Source organism: Herpailurus yagouaroundi, unplaced genomic scaffold, assembly GCF_014898765.1.
Source record: "Herpailurus yagouaroundi ecotype Mexico unplaced genomic scaffold, PumYag 67209, whole genome shotgun sequence".
Taxonomy (NCBI): Eukaryota; Metazoa; Chordata; class Mammalia; order Carnivora; family Felidae; genus Herpailurus; species Herpailurus yagouaroundi.
The window spans coordinates 1,018,103-1,036,865 of record NW_024420049.1 but is presented as its reverse complement, the minus strand read 5'-3'; the positions used below and the strand labels follow the sequence as shown (position 1 = coordinate 1,036,865).

Below are 18,763 nucleotides of genomic sequence, written 5' to 3'. Positions count from 1 at the left end.
CCATTTTTATTAGGATCAGAAGGCTTACAAACATGGTGATGGATGTGCACAGAGACAATGAAATCATGAACATTAATTCATGGGTGTGAGGGAAAGGGGGTTTTGAAGATATGCAGTAAGGGTTTGGGTCAATACAAAACAAAATCTTGGTTTACAGCTGAGGTGAGGCCCCACCTCTGTTTACCTAAACTGGCCTAGGGGACATGAAAGAGCATGCTACCCCAGGGTCAACAAGGCACCTTTCTTTTGCTAATTAGTTCCACTCTGGGCAACTTCGCTCTGCTACCGTCCATAGCCCTATTTACCTGTTTACCTAATTTGGCCCTTCCTTCCTGTGAAAGCAGGTTTCTGCTATTATACTATGTTGGGGTGCAATTCCGTCCTGAATACCTAATCTTTTTTACCTCATCTTGGATGTTTTCATCCTGAGATACCCTATTCCTATACCTTTGTCCTATACTGGGGGCCTTCGCCCTGCTTGTCCTATACTGGGGGACTTTGCCCCATTTACCTAATCTTATTTACCTAATCTCATTTACCCAAACTTGGGTGTGTACATCCTATGGCTATTTCTTTATGCTTTGTTACCCATAGGTGCAAGCTCAGGAAATTCCTAAGCTTATTCCCCACAAGGATCTAAATATTTTTGTTCTTGTTGAGGGCTGATTTGCGACCCAGTATGTGATCTATTCTGGAGAATGTTCCATGTGCACTCTAAAAGAATGTGCATTCTGCTGCTTTAGGATGAAATGTTCTGAATATATCTGTTAAGTCCTTCTGGTCCAGTGTGTCACTAAAAGCCATTGTTTCCTTGTTGATTTCCTGCTTATATTGTCTATCCATTGTTATAAGTGGAGTATTACAGCCCCCTACTATTATTGTAGTATTATTATTGAGTTTCTTTATGTTTGTTATTGTTTTATATATTTGGATGTTCAAGTTGGGGGCATAAATATTTACAACTGTTAGATCTTCCTCATGGATAGACCCCTTATGATGTAATGCCCTTCTTCATCTGTTAGTCTTTGGTGTAAAATCTAGTATAAGTATGGCTACTCTGGTTTTCTTTTGATGTTCATTTGCATGATGTTTCTCCATCCCCTCACTTTCAAACTGCTGGTGTCCTTAGGTCTAAAATGAATCTCTTGTAGGCAGCATATAGATGGGTCTTGTCTTTTTTAATCCATTCTGATACCCTATGTCTCTTGATTGGAGCATTTAGCCCATTTACATTCAGAGTGATTATTGATAGATATGAATTTTGTGCCATTGTACTACCTGTAAAGTCATTGTTTCTGGAGATTTTCTCTGTTCCTTTCTAGTCTTTGTGGCTTTTGGTCTCTCTTTCCCTTTAATATTTCTTGTAGTGCTGGTTCAGTGGTCAGGAATTCCTAGTTTTTGTTTATCTGGTTAACTTTTGATCTCTCCTATTCTGAATGCCAGCCTTAGTGGATAAAGTATTCTTGGCATATTTTCCCCATTCAGCACACTGACTATATCATACCACTCCTTTCTGGTCTGCTAAGTTTTTGTGGAATGATCAGCTACTAATCTTGTCTTCCCTCGTAGGTTAGGGATTTCTTTTCCCTTGCTGCTTTCAGTATTCTTTCCTTATCTCTGTATTTTGTACATTTTACTATGATATGTCTTGGTGTTGGCCAGCTTTAGTTGATTTTGATGGGCGTTCACTGTGCCTCCTGGATTTGGACGCCTGTTGCCTTCCCCAGATTAGGGAAGTTTTCAGCTATAATTTGCTCAAATAAATTTTCTGTCCCCCTTTCCTTGTCTTCTTCTGGGACTTCTATGATATGAATGTTATTATGCTTTATGGAGTTTCTGAGTTCCCTAAGTCTACATTTATAATCCAATATTTTTCTTTCCCTCTTTTCAGCTTCATTTTCCATAATTTTATCCTCTATATCACTTACTCATTCCTCTGCTTCTTCCATCTTTATGGTCATTAAATCCAGTTGATTTTACACCTCAGTTATAGCATTTTTTATTTCAGCCTAATTTTTAGGTCTTTTATCTCTGCTGTAAGGGACTCCCTGGTATCTTCTATGCTTTTCTCAAGCCCAGCTAGTATCCTTATGATAGTTGTTTTAAATTCTGGTTCATATTACTTTTATCTTTCTTGATTAGATCCTTGTCCATGATCTTTTTGTGTCCTTTCTTTTGGGACAAATTCCTGTCTTGGCATTTTGTCTAGGTCTCTGTCTTCTGTATGTTAGGAATGCCTGTTATGTTTCCTACTCCTGACAGTAATGGATCTATTAAGAAGATGTCATATACTGTCCAGGGCCTGGAGCTTCAATGTTTCTGGTGCATGCTGGGTTCACTCTGCTGTTGTGCTTCGGCTGCTGTTTCCCTCCGTTAAGTTCTCTGCAGAGTTTCTCTGCCTGTGTTGGGGAGTGTGTGGACCCTGCCCACTGGTTGGTGGGTTTTAATTAGGTGTGTTTTGGTCTGCTTGTTAAAAGAGGCTAGATCCTATTTCTCTTAAGAGCTGAAGCTTTGAAACACTCTATGGCCAGCAGACTTGGTGTGTGTGTGTGTGTGTGGATTTGTGGTCCTCTGGGGGAGGGGCCCACTGCTGCTCTCACAGCACACATGCCCTAGTAAAAAAAGCACCTGCAGAACACGGGGGTGGGGTGGGGTGGTGGGGCTTGGCGCAAGCTGCTCAAGACTCCACTGTGGGCGCTGTGCTGCTCACTGAAGTCTGTCCATACTGATGGGCAGGGGTAAAAATGGCATCATCCCACTCCTCTCTCATCCCTGAGGAGTTCGTGCCCACTGCTGTTCATGAAGCTCTCACAGAAGAGTAAATAATCTCCCCTCATGTGTCCCAGGTATCCCTCAGATCCCTGACTTCACCCTGTGTCTGAGCTGTCTGCCGACCCAATAGCACAGTCCTGTGTTTTATCTGCCCACCCAGCAGCACAGTCCTGTGTTGTACCTCAGGTGCACTGGTTGGGTTTCAAAACTCCAAATTTTAGGGATCTGTCATGGCATGGACCTGCACTGATCTTCTAGAGGAGAGTCTTGCCGTGCTGCAGCTGGTGGTGTGTCCCAGAAGGGCAGTTGCACAAATGCACAGGGGCTTGGAGTTTATGGTAAAGTTCAGCAAAAAGCCAACATCCAAGTTAGCTGCCCTCAGCAGGTGCCTCTGCTATGTTAATGAACTCAATGGTACCTAATGACTCTGCTGTCTGTGGAGAGACAGTGCCACCTCTCCTAAATGCACTCCAAGAAGGGGAACTGTCTCTCCCAGTGCCACCCAGAGGATTCTCAGACCATGCTGTCCATTCTTGGGCCTCTGCCCTCCTCCACAGGAACACCTCTATGCCCACCAAGCTCCACCCTGGTGATGGTGTGCACTTCTAAGACTTCAGACTTTGAGCTCTGTTGCTTATAAAAACTTGGGATAATCAGGTCCTCTCATTTTCCCCATCAATGATTTTGGGGAATTTTTAAAAAGTTTATTTATTTTGAGAGAGAGAGAGAGAGAGAGGGAGGGAGAGAGCGAGCATGCAAGGCAGGGAGGGGCAGAGGGAGAGGGAGAGAATCCCAAGCTGGCTCCATGTTCAGCACGGAGCCTGATATGGGGCTGATCCCATAACCTGGGATCATGACCTGAGACGAAACCAAGAGTCAGATGTTTAACCCACTGAGCCACCCAGGCACCCCTGGGGAATTGTTTACTTGTGCACTGCACATGCACTCTCACTCTCCTTCTCTCCTCTCTCCCTAATCAGGGGTTCTGCTTCTCTGCAGCACCCATGATTCTATTCTCCTCCAGATCCCATCTCTACATCTACCTTCCTCAGTGTGGCCTCTTTTCTCCCACTAGTTGTGCAGTTTGTTCTCTAAGTCCTCAGATTGATTTCTTGGGTATTCAGAATGATTTGATATTTATCTGTGCTCAAGTGATGAGGCAAGCATAGGCTCCCCCTATTACTCTGCCATCTTAACTCCTCCCGGGCCACAATTCTTAATGTATTTTTAGCATAAGTGAACTATGATAAAACGTCATCAGACGAAATTAGATTCAAGGAGGAAAGCTCATTGCAGTAGTCTTAAATTTTATTAATGCCTTCAATTTGTGCATCATTTAAAACAAGATATGTGCTTTCAAAAGCATTCTTATACATAAATAGACCAATGAACAGTTAAGTAATTTATCCCTAAAACATGCACATCATTTTTTCTCAGGTGTGTATAAGAAAGGGAAATAAGCTTTAAAGTCTTTTTCTTTGGATTAAAGACCTTTGGAAATTATTATTCAGGAATGCCAAATGTTCTCCTGGAAGAAATGTGTTTTCCAGTAGGAAATGCTGATGTAATTAAAAGGCATTAGTGTTGATAAAGAAGACCGAGAAACACTTGTGCTATGTGTGATCACGAAGAGTTCCAGTGGGCCTAAAGTATATGTCAAAGAAATGAATCAGAGAGCATGAATGAAAAGGTGTATGCAGATGGAAGAACAGGTAGCATGAGTCAGATTATGTGACACGTATATATTCAAGGCACGTGACTAGGATTACACAGATGGCTAGGTTTTACAGACTACATTGTTCTTTCATTTGGAAAATAGTCAAATGTAACATAATTTCCATTTACTGGCATTTATTGATAAATAAATGCAATTAGATTTAGGGCAGCAAATGTCCTTTCAGATACACACCAAACTACATAATAGCTAACAGATGCCAGTGTAGCCAGAGCAGTATGATCACACTCCAGTTTTCCCACACTGCAGTTAAATGGATGTTAAACTTTCTGGTATTGTTTCTATATACCATAATGTCTACTCTCAAGTTTCACAAAAGAATTCTTCAAAACTAGTCAGATTAGAGAATTTAGTAATCCACAAAGGATACTAACACTAGTATTCAACAGCAGTCAAACCCAAACCCTAGAGTTGGCAGTTGACTACATTCAGTTTGGGCTTCTCCCAGACTGGAAAAAATTACCCACACTACCTCCTCTTCATACATCTCTAAAACACCAGCACATCCACTGTGGTTCTTTTATTTTTCTCTGGTGAGCCACAAGAATTTGCCTTTCCATCTCCTATACTACCCATTCTATTAACCGTACAATTGCCCTAATTATCCACCAAAGAGAAAGAAATATATAAAAAACCACAACCTTCAACAATATTTAAACCATCATCTTTTCAAATCAACCGCAATGGGGGAAAGAGAGGATATCAAGCTCTGCAAAGTTTGTGAATGGTTAAAACTTTTTTCCTGAAAGTGAATACTAGGAGGACAAGGTTACATCTGTGTGTTTCTAATGGGCTAGCAAAATGTTCCCCATATGACTGAAAGAAAATGTTTAAAACTTTACCTGCATGGGCTCCTGGAAACAAGCAGCACCAACAAATTAATTACAATTCCCCAAGTAACAACAATTCTCCATTTATATTGTTTTCAAGCACCTAAAACTCTTCAATAGCAAAAGACATTAGGATGAGATGTTAGCAATGCTTTCTCTTGAATACTGTTGTGTGCACAAACCAAGTTCATCCAAAGTCTTAGTAGACAGTGTTTAAGACTGGTGGTTTCTACCTTGGTGACAGCTTTGTGCAACTGCAAACAAAAATGTTTCTCTAAGCAGATGACTCTAGTTAATGAACTAAAGAAACAAAAGCCTTTTTAAGGCTACTGCTGCAATAAATGGTTCAATCTGAAGTGCACTGGAATAAACTGGACAAAGATAAATCTGGAAGCATACAACAAGATTAAAAAAAAAGAAATAGAAGAGAGTTGAAGAGACTGGCAGACACCATCTGTCAGTATTCAAAGGCTTGAATCACATGGATTGCTTTTAACTCCTTGTTCTCTCATATCCTTGGTTAACGATAACTTTTCCTTGTTTTATTTCTTCACACAACTTGGCCATGTAAATCCACCACAGAGAGGTGACACAATGATATAGATGAACACCTAGAGGGAGAGGGAAGGCAATTTTTTTTCTTGAATCTATCATAGGCTCATAAATATAAAGCAAAGCAAAAACCTATTAACAGATATTAGTTCCATTACAGTAGCAGTTGTGTAATAATATAATACACCAACCAAGTATTTTCAAAGGTAGAAGTGGAATTACAATGATCCTTTTTATTATAGTTCTCACACGTTTGAATTCCACTATACTTTCTTCATTGGGAGAGAAAGCACTGGAGTTGTTTCTCTTCACTAGGAACCAGGCAGAATCAAGCTACATGAGTTAACTCTCATGAAACATCATTAATTATCAAGATCGCAAATTATCATAATTCTCCTGAAGTATGATTTTATTATGAAGCACATTTTTAGGTTTTACACATGCATTGCTTTTCATTATTAGGATGATTAGAAATATTTAAAAGTATAAGGAGAGATTCTACATCTATATAATCTATGAGCAAGAATGTTATGAAACGTTTATTTTTTTTTTCAACGTTTATTTATTTTTGGGACAGAGAGAGACAGAGCATGAACGGGGGAGGGGCAGAGAGAGAGGGAGACACAGAATCGGAAACAGGCTCCAGGCTCTGAGCCATCAGCCCAGAGCCCGACGCAGGGCTCGAACTCCCGGACCGCGAGATCGTGACCTGGCTGAAGTCGGACGCTTAACCGACTGTGCCACCCAGGCGCCCCATGAAACTTTTAGTGAATAATGATATAATTACAATTACCGAATCAAAGGAAAGCCGACGATACAAGTAACAGTAAAAACACTAGTCCTATTGTAGATGTGTTAGCTTTTTAACTGTATTGTAATTTTAAAGTATGATTTTTTAATGGTATATGCTTGTTCACATTACTAAATTCCAAAGATATATTTATTTTAAAAATTAGGTTCACTGCATTAATTTAGTCATTTGTCTTTCTTTAAATTTCAACTTTTTTGAGATCTTTAAGTGGCTGATTTCATTACTCAGTGCCTGGAAAAAAATACATTTATGAATTCCATGCTCACTTCCAAAAGTCAGCAGAGTGTTTTTGCCTACTCTATAAATGTCAGGGAGGGGGATGGTTTATAGCAAATTCTGGCTATTAATGAATAGTTTAAACTCTACACACACACACACACACACACACACAGACAACACACACATACACACAGATATTCCAATTTGACATGAAGTTGACTATTTGCCACAGACGAAATATAAGGATTTTTAAAGCTAAAGTACAATATATTAGGTGACAACAGCTTTTGGGAAAGACTGATACTGCATTAAGAGCGGTGCTATGCATGTAGTAAGTAATCAATAAATACAGTCTGAATTTAACAATAATCTAGCTTTATAAATCAATCTAAATTCCCAGACCCAAGCAGAAAGAAGAAGGCTAAGCTAAGGAGCCTAGAATGTGCCACCTGAGTATCCTGAGCAAGGAAACATTCAAGGCCATGGCACAATTTCCAGTATAACATCAACAGATCGATGGCTGCCCTTCTCTGTTAGGTAGATCCAGCTATCTAAACCGGAGGTCTTTCAACAGGGGGTCAAGGAAAAGTGGAGCTGATTCAGAGGAATCTGCTCAGAATTAACTTTGGGCTTCTGCAAATGGCAACAGGATAGGGAGAAAGGCTGCTTTGCCCAGCCACAAACTACCTTCAATGTAAAGCATCTTCCTCCCACTCTCCTTAGAGCAGCAAGTCTCAAACTTTTGGTTCAGAACCTCTTTATACTCTTAAAATTTACTAAGGATTCCAAATAGCTTTTTTTTTTTTTAATTTTTTTTTCAATGTTTATTTATTTTTGGGACAGAGAGAGACAGAGCATGAACGGGGGAGGGGCAGAGAGAGAGGGAGACACAGAATCGGAAACAGGCTCCAGGCTCCGAGCCATCAGCCCAGAGCCCGACGCGGGGCTCGAACTCACGGACCGCGAGATCGTGACCTGGCTGAAGTCGGACGCTTAACCGACTGCGCCACCCAGGCGCCCCTCCAAATAGCTCTTAAAATAAAAATAATAGACCCATTAGAGATAAACATGACTATTTTTCTCCAAGGTCAGTTTTATGTGTCAATTTTGCTAGGCTACAGTACACAGTTACCCAATCAAACACAAATCTAGGTGTTAGTGTATTTTGTAGATGTGATTAAAGCTCATATATCAGTTGCTTTTCAGTAAAGCAGATTATCCTACATAATCTGAATTAGCCTAAATCAACCAGTTAGAAGTCCTTAAGGGCAGAGCTGAGGTTTCCTTGATGAAGAAGAAATTATGCCTGTGTATTACAGCTTTGTTCCTGCCCCAGAGGTCCAGCCTGCCCTTCCTGACAGCCTGCCCTGAGGATTTTGAACTTGCCTAGCCGTTCCCACCATAGCATAAGCTACTTCCCTGTGATGCATATCTTAATATATATCCGGAGAAATTCAAGGAGATGGTACATCTGTTACAAGGACAATTCCATGAAAAAAAAAAAGGTTATACTAAGAATAATAAGAATTCTTAGAAATTTAAAGCATGGCTATGAAAAATAAATACATAGAATGAAGAGAGCTGAAAAGAAAATTAACTTGCAGGAAGAGTGAACTCAATGATTCTTCCAGAATGCAATGCAAAAAGGAGTTTAAGCATATTAAAATGGTTACCAGACATTTAGGATAGTTCAAAGAGGTCCAGTTTATTTTTACATAGGGGTTACAAAAGGAGAACAGCATATAGACTCATTTATATTTATAGACAAGAGAAATACTAGATAAGAGAACTACTAAATAAACATTATGAAACAGAACTCATAATGCATTAAAGGAATACTACATAATAGCCACTTAGTATTTTATCCCAGAAATGAAAGGATAATTTTAAGTACGTTTATTAATGTAATTATTTATATTAATATTAAATGTAGATAGTCATATTATTAATTCATTGGGAACAGAAATATCATTTCCCCGGGGCGCCTGGGTGGCGCAGTCGGTTAAGCGTCCGACTTCAGCCAGGTCACGATCTCGCGGTCTGGGAGTTCGAGCCCCGCGTCGGGCTCTGGGCTGATGGCTCAGAGCCTGGAGCCTGTTTCTGATTCTGTGTCTCCCTCTCTCTCTGCCCCTCCCCCATTCATGCTCTGTCTCTCTCTGTCCCAAAAATAAATAAATGTTGAAAAAAAAAATTAAAAAAAAAAAAAAAAAAGAAATATCATTTCCCCAAATTAAATGCCTATTCCTGACTAAAACTTTAGGCAATCTAGAAACAAAAATAAAATTATTTAACTTGAAAATAAAAATCTAACAAGAATTCATAGTACCTATTACTCTTAAAAATGAAATATTAGAAGCATTCCTATTAAAACCAGAAACTAAAGATGCCACTGACACCATAATTATTCCACACTGCTAGTAACTTTAAATTATATATATATGTATACATACCTATATGTAATTACACAGAATTATATATAATGTGCATGTATAAATTTGATGAGGTTGAAATTATTAACAGATGGTATCATAATTTACCTATAGCAGGGGCCAGCACATTACAGCCCATGGCTTGTGCACTAAGAATGGTTTTTATATTTTTAAAGGTTTGTTTTTAAAAAAAAGGATATGTGACAGACACTACATGCAGCCTAAAAAGCCTAAAATATTTACTACCTGGCACTTTACAGAACGTTTGCTGACTCCTGACAGAAGAATCAGAATACAGAATAAACTGACCAACTACTATAACTAGTAAGAGTTATGGAAAGTTGCCAGACACAAAAACAGATTAGAAAAGAGAAAAGAGAAATAAAGAAATGGAACATGCAATCAACTAGAAAATAGAAATGTAATTAGAAAATATGGAGTCAATTACAAAATGTATTTTTTTAAATACAAAAGGAGAGAGAGGGAAACACAGAATCCGAAGCAGGCTCCAGGCTCCAGGCTGTTAGCACAGAGCCCAACACGGGGCTCGAACTCACGAACCGTGAGATCATGACCTGAGCCGAAGTCGGAGGCTCAACCGACTGAGCCACACAGGCGCCCCACAAAATGTAATTTTAAAAGAACGCCATTTCAGTAGTGACAAAAACATTAAATATCCAGGAATATTTGGAATGCCTTGCATGACTCCTTACATATAAACATTCTCAATAGCAAGATGAGATGTAAGTAGAATATTTTGGAGTGAATTCATAGCAAAGCCTCTTCTTGTTCATGTGTCTTACCACTGAAAGTTATATGTAGCTCATTTCAGAGTGCTAACAACTGAGAAAGAATTCCAGCTTCGAACTTCTTCAAGTTTGAAAAATAAAGTAACATACTATAATGCCAAAAACTTACGATTGATACGATGATGATGATGATAGTGAGCTTGAGATTCTTCATACACATAGCTCGTGCCAGATTTCTGCTGGTTGTTTTGAAGGTCACAGACTAGGGGAAAAAAACATGAATTATTTGATCCCTGGCACTGACTGCATGACTGATTTGTAGTAATTTCTGTAAACATTTTACTTTCATTAATCATGTTGAATCAAGAATTTATTACTGTCATCACAGGTAGAGACTAGCCATTCATAATCACTAGTTCTCAGAAGCAGGACTCTGTCAGGTATACAGTAAGCAGTATGAGCCCACTGGAAAAGCTTCTCCCCTTTTTCTTCTCCACCAAAGTAATATGTATGGTGCCAAGCATCAGAAGTGGTTCTTCCTGCTAGTGTGAAAGCCTTTTCCTCTTTACGCTTTTCCAGTAAGAAAGGTTCCCTCTAAGTCAGTTGTTTGCAAACACATTTGCCTGTTCTGCCTAATATAATTGTGGGATTTGAGCCATAAAAATCTGTTCAATTTCCACAAGAAGGTTATGTATTTACTTGTATGAGGCCCAAAACCCAAGGAACTTTGCTTCATCCATTATCCATTTTCTTCTGCAAGAGTGACTTCTCAATAATTCCCACCAGGACACAAACAGTTTAAAACAACCGAACAACAAAATTCCCTAATAGCCCAGCAATTCCACTCCTAGGTATATACCAAAGTTGTATGCTCAAGTTCACCAAAAGTGGAAGAAACATTGCAATTATACATATACTTCAGATACTCAAGAAGGTAGAGGAAAGTATGCATCTGCAAAGGAAACATGTGGAAGATCTAAAAAAGAACCAAATCAAACTTGTAGAGACAAAAAATACATGAGGAGGGAATAATAACAGATTACAAACCACAAAAGAAATGTAATAGAAAGTATCCGAAATGAAATGCAGAAAGAAAAAAGGCTGAAAAAGTGAACAGATCAATGGGACAAAATAGAGAATCTAGAATTAGAATGGAATCCCAACAGGTGAGCATAGATAAACAAATTGTGGTAGGTAAATTTATACAATGGAATAGTATAAAACAATAAAATAAACTATTACCACGTGCAACAATGTGGATGAATCTCATAGGCCTAATAGTGAAAGAGGCCAGAGAGAAAACAGTATATAACATATGAATCCATTTCTATACATTTAAAAACAAGCAAAACATCATCTAGAGTGAAATAAGTCATAAAATGGCTACTTCTGTTGGGGATTATTAATAGGAAGGAGCATGAGGCAGCTTTCTGAGGTATTGGAAATGTTTTTTATCTTGACCTAAGCAGTGGTTACATAGGTATAGATATATGTGTAAAAGATTACTGAATGGCACACTTGCCGCACTTTATCCTATATAGGTTATTCCTCCATAAAGAGAGACATCTGTTAGTTAATTAGTATCTTTCGTTATTCCGGGTCACACAGCCAACAAAATTAAAGACTTATTTGGAAAGTACAAACTATACTAACACTGGCCAAACACAGACTGTTCTAGCTAAATATAGGGCAATCTTCATAGATTAAGAATTTGGTCTGCAGATCTGGAATCAGATACTTCTTTGCCCCATAGCAATCGGTGACAAAGTGAGCCATTATAAAAACCTGGTATTCTGACTTGCTGTATGGTACCACCCTTCCTCCAATTTCCATGTGCTTTGACTGAAATAAAACTATTATCCTCCTAAGAACTATTGTTAATAGATGTCTCTATAAAACTAACAATAACAGTAAACATTGAAATAGCTCTTATTTTGCACCAGATACTGTGTTAGGCATTTTGCATGCATTACCTGCTTTAATGAGGTACATCTCCATTTTACAGATGATGAGGACTGAGGCATAGAGAGGTTAAGTAATTTGCCTAAGATCACAAAACTACTAAGTGGCAAAGATGTGATTCATCCCAGGCATCCTGACTGTGGAGCTTGTGCTCCTAACCACTACAATCTAGCTGCCAGTAAGAATAAACATGACTACTTACTGATCCATTTCAAGGTGTAAACTACTCTATATTTAAATTTGTAATTGTGTAGACCTAAAATGTAACTGATCTCTGCCCTCCATCTACTCGCCTCTATTCACTGTATATCTATCATCTTTTCCTCAAAACCTTCATCCACTTTCCCGATGGAAAGTGCAAAGACACATATAACTGTAGCATAAGTAGGGCTCATTGGCCCCTCCCAATATCAAATGACTCTTGCTTGATACAATGAAGGCTCAAGCTGCCATGGTCAGCAAGAAAGAGACTGAACTGTTCAGTTTTCATGATTCATGCTGGATCACAACTGGCCTGCATATTTGTTTCATGTTTCACAAAATGTATAGAAACTGGTATATGCTGCTGAGCTAAATTATAAAGGCACCAATCTAAAGCTTTACAAAACTGTTTCCATACTGTATATTGAGTATATTCCCCAAACCAAAATTTTCTTAATGGCTTCTAATGGGTTGTGGCTTTTATTCTATACCTATATCTCATTATTATCCTCATCGTCACAACATTATCACATAATGGAGGTTAGAAAGGAAAAAAAATCGCAAATTATTAAATTTAACATATTTCCCTATTATGTTAGCCATCAACCACAGTTTCTCTACTTTATTTAGACCCTGAAAAAACATTACCATATCCCATACTTACCGAATCCACAAGATTTTCTGTTTTATCTATCAATAATTCCAATCTTTCTCCTCGCTGAGCTACCAAATCTGAAAATGTTGGGAAAAAAACCCAGTAAATATTTTATATTATAAATCTTCTATTTTTGTTTTTTTTTTTTTCCAACGTTTATTTATTTTTGGGACAGAGAGAGACAGAGCATGAACGGGGGAGGGGCAGAGAGAGAGGGAGACACAGAATCGGAAACAGGCTCCAGGCTCCGAGCCATCAGCCCAGAGCCCGACGCGGGGCTCGAACTCACGGACCGCGAGATCGTGACCTGGCTGAAGTCGGACGCTTAACCGACTGCGCCACCCAGGCGCCCCTATTTTTGTTTTTAAGACAAATATGATTTTAATTGTAGTTGGTACTCTTGACAACTCATTTACTACAGGAGCACCTTTAAGTAATAAAAGACTTTAGTAAAGCTGACCAACTAAAGTAGGGATTGGCAGATTTTGTTTCTGTAAAAGGCCAGATACTAAATGTTTTAGGCTTTCTGGGGCAAATGGTCTCTGCTGCAATTACTCAACTCTGTCAGACATAGACAATATGTAAACAAATGGGCATGATGGTATTCCAATGAAACTTTATGTGGATTTGATTCAAAGGCTATAAGTTTGTAAAGCTCTAAATTAAGGGTATGATTTGAGAGTTTTCAAAAATGGAGCCCTCAACATGAGTGAGAGTTGGACACTTCCAGAATTTCAGTGTGAGAAGTTCCACAGATGCTCTCCAACAAAACAACTATAACTTGAAAAATTATGAAAACAAACCACAGCCACCACCATTTAAAGTGTCCTACGGGCATACAGAAAATGGGAGAAACATACACAAGAAAATTAACTAATTCTTAGTAAAAACAGTGAGTCGACAGCATTTGAGCCATGACCTGCCCCATCTTTCAGCACACTGACACAGAAGTTCTAGTCCCGGCAAGTAAGGCCAGGAGGCTCTCTTTCCCTCCAGGTCCCAGGCAAAGGCTATGCTTTCTCCCCACAAGGGACAAGTCATTAACATTTCTCCTCCTATCCCACGCTACCCCTAGCTCCATAATGCAAAAGCTCTGTTCCAGCAAGGCACACCTGATAGGCCTGGGTTCCTTTCCTTCACCTACTGCCACACATTGGGCAGAAGCTCTACTGGAAGCTTTATTAGATTACACTGGAGTAATTTATGTCTGGGGGACCTCTTACCAAAGAATACAGCAATTGGCCTGCAATTAGTGGAGGCTGACATCTGGGTGTGACAGCAACAGAGGCAGACCAGCTATCAGCCTGACAGGGAGATTAGGAAAAGAGACACTCGAAGAGGATTGTGTTATTCCAGGGTGACTGCATATGCTCAAGGCTATTCCCTCTGAGAAATGACATTAGAGGCTGCACACTGTAGGAGAACTCAAGTTCAAAGAAAAAGTGCAGCCCAGTCACTAAGCAAATAAACAACAAAACAACAAACTCTGGAGGATGGGAATCAGTACCCAGAGTTGCTATGATACATTACCTAAAACATCCAGTTTTCAACAAAAAATTATGAGATATGAAAAAAAGAGGAAACTGTGATCTACAGGGAAAAGAGCAGAGGTCCCCACCCCCCCCGGGGGGGGGGGGGTGTCAGCTATTGGACTTAGCAGTGGAATGATATTTAAAAATCAGTAACAGAAGGAAAGCTTATGGGGTGAAGCAAAAGCAGTTCATAGAAGGAAATTTAAAGCAGTAAACATCTACATTAAAAAGAAGAAAAATGTTATGTACTGAATCACATCCCCCCAAATTCATATATTGAAGCCCCTAACCCCTAATGTGATGGCTTTGGAGATAGGGGCCTTTAGGAGATAATTAGGTTTAGATGAGGCCATGAGGGCTTATGGTAGGATTAGTGCACTTGTAAGAAGAGACACCACAGAACTTACTCTGTCTTACTTTCTACCATGTTAAGACATAGTGATAGGGGCCACCTGCAATCTGGGAAGAGAGTTCTCACCAGAATCTGACTAGGTAGAATATGACTAAGAAGGCACCTTGATCTTGGACTTCAAGCCTCCAGAATTGTGAAACAAGAATTTCTGTTATTTAAACTACACAGTCTACAGTAATGTTTTTATAGTAGCCTGAGCAGAGTAAGAAAAAAAGATTTCATACTAATAACCTTTCTACCTTAATGAATTGGAAAAAGGAAGAGCATACTAAATCCAAAGCTAACAGAAGGAAGGAAATAAAAATTAGAACAGAAAAATTTAAAACACAGTAGAGAAAAACACTAGAGAAAAATCAGTGAAACCAGAAATAGGTTTTTGGAAAAGATCAACAAAATTGACAAATCTTTGCATAAACTGACCAAAAAAAAGCAAGGAGAGACAACTCAAATTACTGAAATAATCACTATCAACTTCACAGAAGTGAAAGGGATCCTAAGAGAATGCTACGAATAAGAGTATGTCAATGCATTAGATAACTTAGATAAAATGGGCAAATTCCTAGAAAGACATAAACCATCAAAACAGACTCAAGAAGAAACAGACAATTTGAACAGTTATAATAGACTGAATAATTATAATTTTTAAATCTGAGTACAGTTGACCCACAATGTTACACTCGTTTCAGCTGCACAACACAGTGATTCAACTTCTGTTATGCTCTGCTTACAAGTGTAGCTACCATCTGTCACCATATACTACTATCATTGACTATATTCCCTATGCTCTACCTTTCATCCTTATGACTTGTTAACTCCCATAACTGTATCTCCCACTCCCCTTTCCCCATTTTGCCCATCTCACACCATCCTCCCTTCTTGCAGCCATCAATTTTTTGTCTATATTTATGAGGCTATTTCTGCTTTTTTGATATATTCATTTGTTGTTTAGATTCCACACATGACTGAAATCATATGGTATCTGCCTTTCTCAGTATGACTTAATTTAACTTAGCATAATACCCTCTAGCTGCATCCATGTAGTTACAAATGGCAAGATATCTTTTTTATAGCTGCATAATATTCCATTATATGTACATACCACATCATTTTTATCCATTCATCTATCAATGAGCACTTAGCTTGCTTCTATATCTTCCTTATTGTAAATAATTCTGGAATAAACATAGGTATGCACATTATCTTTTCCAATTAATGTTTTCATTTTCTTTGGGTAAATACTCTGAGGTGCAATTATTGTATCATATGGTATTTTGATTTTTAATTTTCTGAGGAACTGCCATACTGTTTGGACAGAGGCTGTAACAATTTATGTACCCACAAACACTGCATGAGGGTTTTTTCCCACATCCTCACAGGTACTTGTTGTATCCTGTGTTTTTGATACTAGCCATTCTCACAGATGTAATGTGATATTTCATTGTAGTTTTGATTTGCATTTTCCTGATGAGGAGTGATGTTGAGCATCTTTTCATGGGTCTATTCACCATCTAGTTGTCTTTGGCAAAATGTCTATTCAGGTCTTCTGCCCATTTTTTAATCAGGTTATTTGGGGCGTTGAGTTGTACAAGTTTTTAAAATATATTTTAGATATTAAACCCTTATCAGATATGTCATCTGCAAATATCTTCAACTAAGTACATTGCCTTTTTGTTTTGTTGATGGTTTCCTTCACTATGCAAAAGCTTTTTATTTTGATGCAGTCCCAATAGTTAATTTTTGCTTGTTTCCCTTGCCTCAACAGACCTATCTAGAAAAATGTTGCTAAGGCAATGTCAAAGAAATTACTTCCAGTGTTCTCTTCTAGGATTTTTATGGTTTCAGGTTGCACATTTATTTCCTTAACCCCTTTTCAGTTTACTTTCATGTATGGTTAAAGAAAGTGGTCCAGTTTCATTCTTTTGTATGTAGCTGTCCAGTTTTCTCAACACCATTTCTTAAAGAGAGTGTCTATTCGGAGTCTTTTGTGGTTCCATACAAATTTTAGTTTTAGTTGTTCTAGTTCTGTGAAAAATACTACTGGTATTTTGATAGGGATTGTATTGAGTCTGTAGATTGCTTTGGGCTAGTATGGACATTATAACAATATTAATTCTTCGAATCCATGAGCATGGGATAATAGCTTTCTGTTTGCTTTTGTTGTCTTCAATTTCTTTCATGGACCTTTTTCTAGTTTTCAGATTACAAGGCTTTTGCCTCCTTGGTGAAATTTATTCCTAGGTAGTGTATTTTACTGTATTTTATTTATTTTATTTTGGTACAACTGCAAGTGGAATTTTTTAAATTTCTCCTTCTGCTACTTTAGTTATAAGCATACAAACTACTGATTTCTGAGTATTATTTTTGTATCCTGCAATTTTACTGAATTTATTACCTCTAGTACATTTTGGTGGAGTCTTTAGGGTTTTCTATGTATACTATCATGTCATCTGCAAAGAGACAGCTCAACTTCTTCTTTTACCAATATGGATGCCACTTATTTCTTTTTACTGTCTGACTGCTATGGCTAGGACTTCTAGTACTATGTTGAATAAAAGTGGTGAGAGTGGACATTCTTGTCTTATTGCTGATCTTAAAGGAAAAGCACTGCAATTTTTACCATTGACCATGATGTCAGCTGTGGATTTATCATATGGCTTTATTATATTGAATTATGTTCCTTCTAAAACCAGTTTGCTGAGAGTTTTATAGTGAATGGATATTGAATTTTGTCAAATGCTTTTTCCCCACCTATTGAGATGACTGTATGACTTTTATCCTTTGTTTTGTTGATATGGTGTATTTCATTGATTCATTTATAAATGTGTAACCATCCTCGCATCCCCATAATCAATCCTACTTGATTGTGGTAATGATCCTTTTAACGTATTGCTGGATGTGGTTTACTAATATCTTGTCGAGGATTTTTGAATCTATGTTCATCAGGGATATTGACCTGTTTTCTTTTTCTGTGATGTCTTTGTCTGGTTTTGATATCAGGGTAATGCTGGCCTCATAGAATATATTTGAAAGATTTCCTTCCTCTTCTACTTTTTGGAATAGTTTGAGGAGAATGGGTACTAACTCTTCTTTAAATGTTTGGTGGAATTCCCCTGTGAATCCATCTGGTCTTGAACTTTTAATTTTTGGTAGGTTTTTAATTCTGATTTAATTTTGTTACTAGTAATTGTTCTTTCAGATTTTCTCTTTCTTCTTAATTCAGTTTTGGAATATTGTATGTCTCTAGAAAGTTATCCATTTCTTCTAGGTTGCCCAATTTCTTGGCATGTAATTTTTCAAAGTAGTCTATTATAACCTTTTTATTACTTTGGTGTTGGTGATTACTTCCATTTCATTTCTGATTTTATTTATATGGGTCCTTCTCTATTTTTCCTTCCTTCCTTCCTTCCTTCCTTCCTTCCTTCCTTCCTTCCTTCCTTCCCCTTTCCTTTCCCTTCCTTCCTTCCTTCCTTCCTTCCTTCCTTCCTTCGAGTGAGTGAGCACACACAAATGGAGGAAAGGGGCAGGGGGAGAGAAATAATCTTAAGCAGGCTCTGTGCTCAGCAAGGAGACTTATGCGTGGCTTGATCCCACAATTGTAACATCATGACCCAAGCCAAAATCAAGAGTTGGACGCTTAACTGACTGAGCTACCCAGGTACCCCTTTATTTTTTAAATTAAAATAATTTTATGCATTTGAGTTATTTCAGTATTTAATAATATAATTTTACTTTGAGAGCCATTTAAGGCCTTAACTGTGTGACAGGTGGTGTTTAGCCATCATATAGACTGTTTTGTTTAGTAAACAATCAGGTAATTAGTAAAAGGCATATTTATAGAAACAAGAAAAATATAGATTAATATATAGTATATATATTACATACCAACATGGTTCACTGGCTTTCT

At 38.1% G+C, this 18,763-nt stretch overlaps 1 protein-coding gene across 1 annotated transcript in view; it reads right to left on the bottom strand.

The window, feature by feature from the left end:
- Positions 1-4,062: 4,062 nt before the first annotated feature.
- The window catches only part of VAMP7 (vesicle associated membrane protein 7), a 60,890-nt gene continuing 46,189 nt past the window's right edge, over positions 4,063-18,763 (bottom strand). Inside the window, exons 6-8 of the mRNA XM_040467138.1 lie at positions 12,925-12,992; positions 10,267-10,359; positions 4,063-5,948 (exon numbers count right to left, since the gene is read on the bottom strand). Coding sequence (XP_040323072.1) covers positions 5,880-5,948; positions 10,267-10,359; positions 12,925-12,992 — 230 coding nt within the window. The 3' untranslated portion in view covers positions 4,063-5,879. The remainder of the gene's footprint in view (positions 5,949-10,266; positions 10,360-12,924; positions 12,993-18,763) is intronic.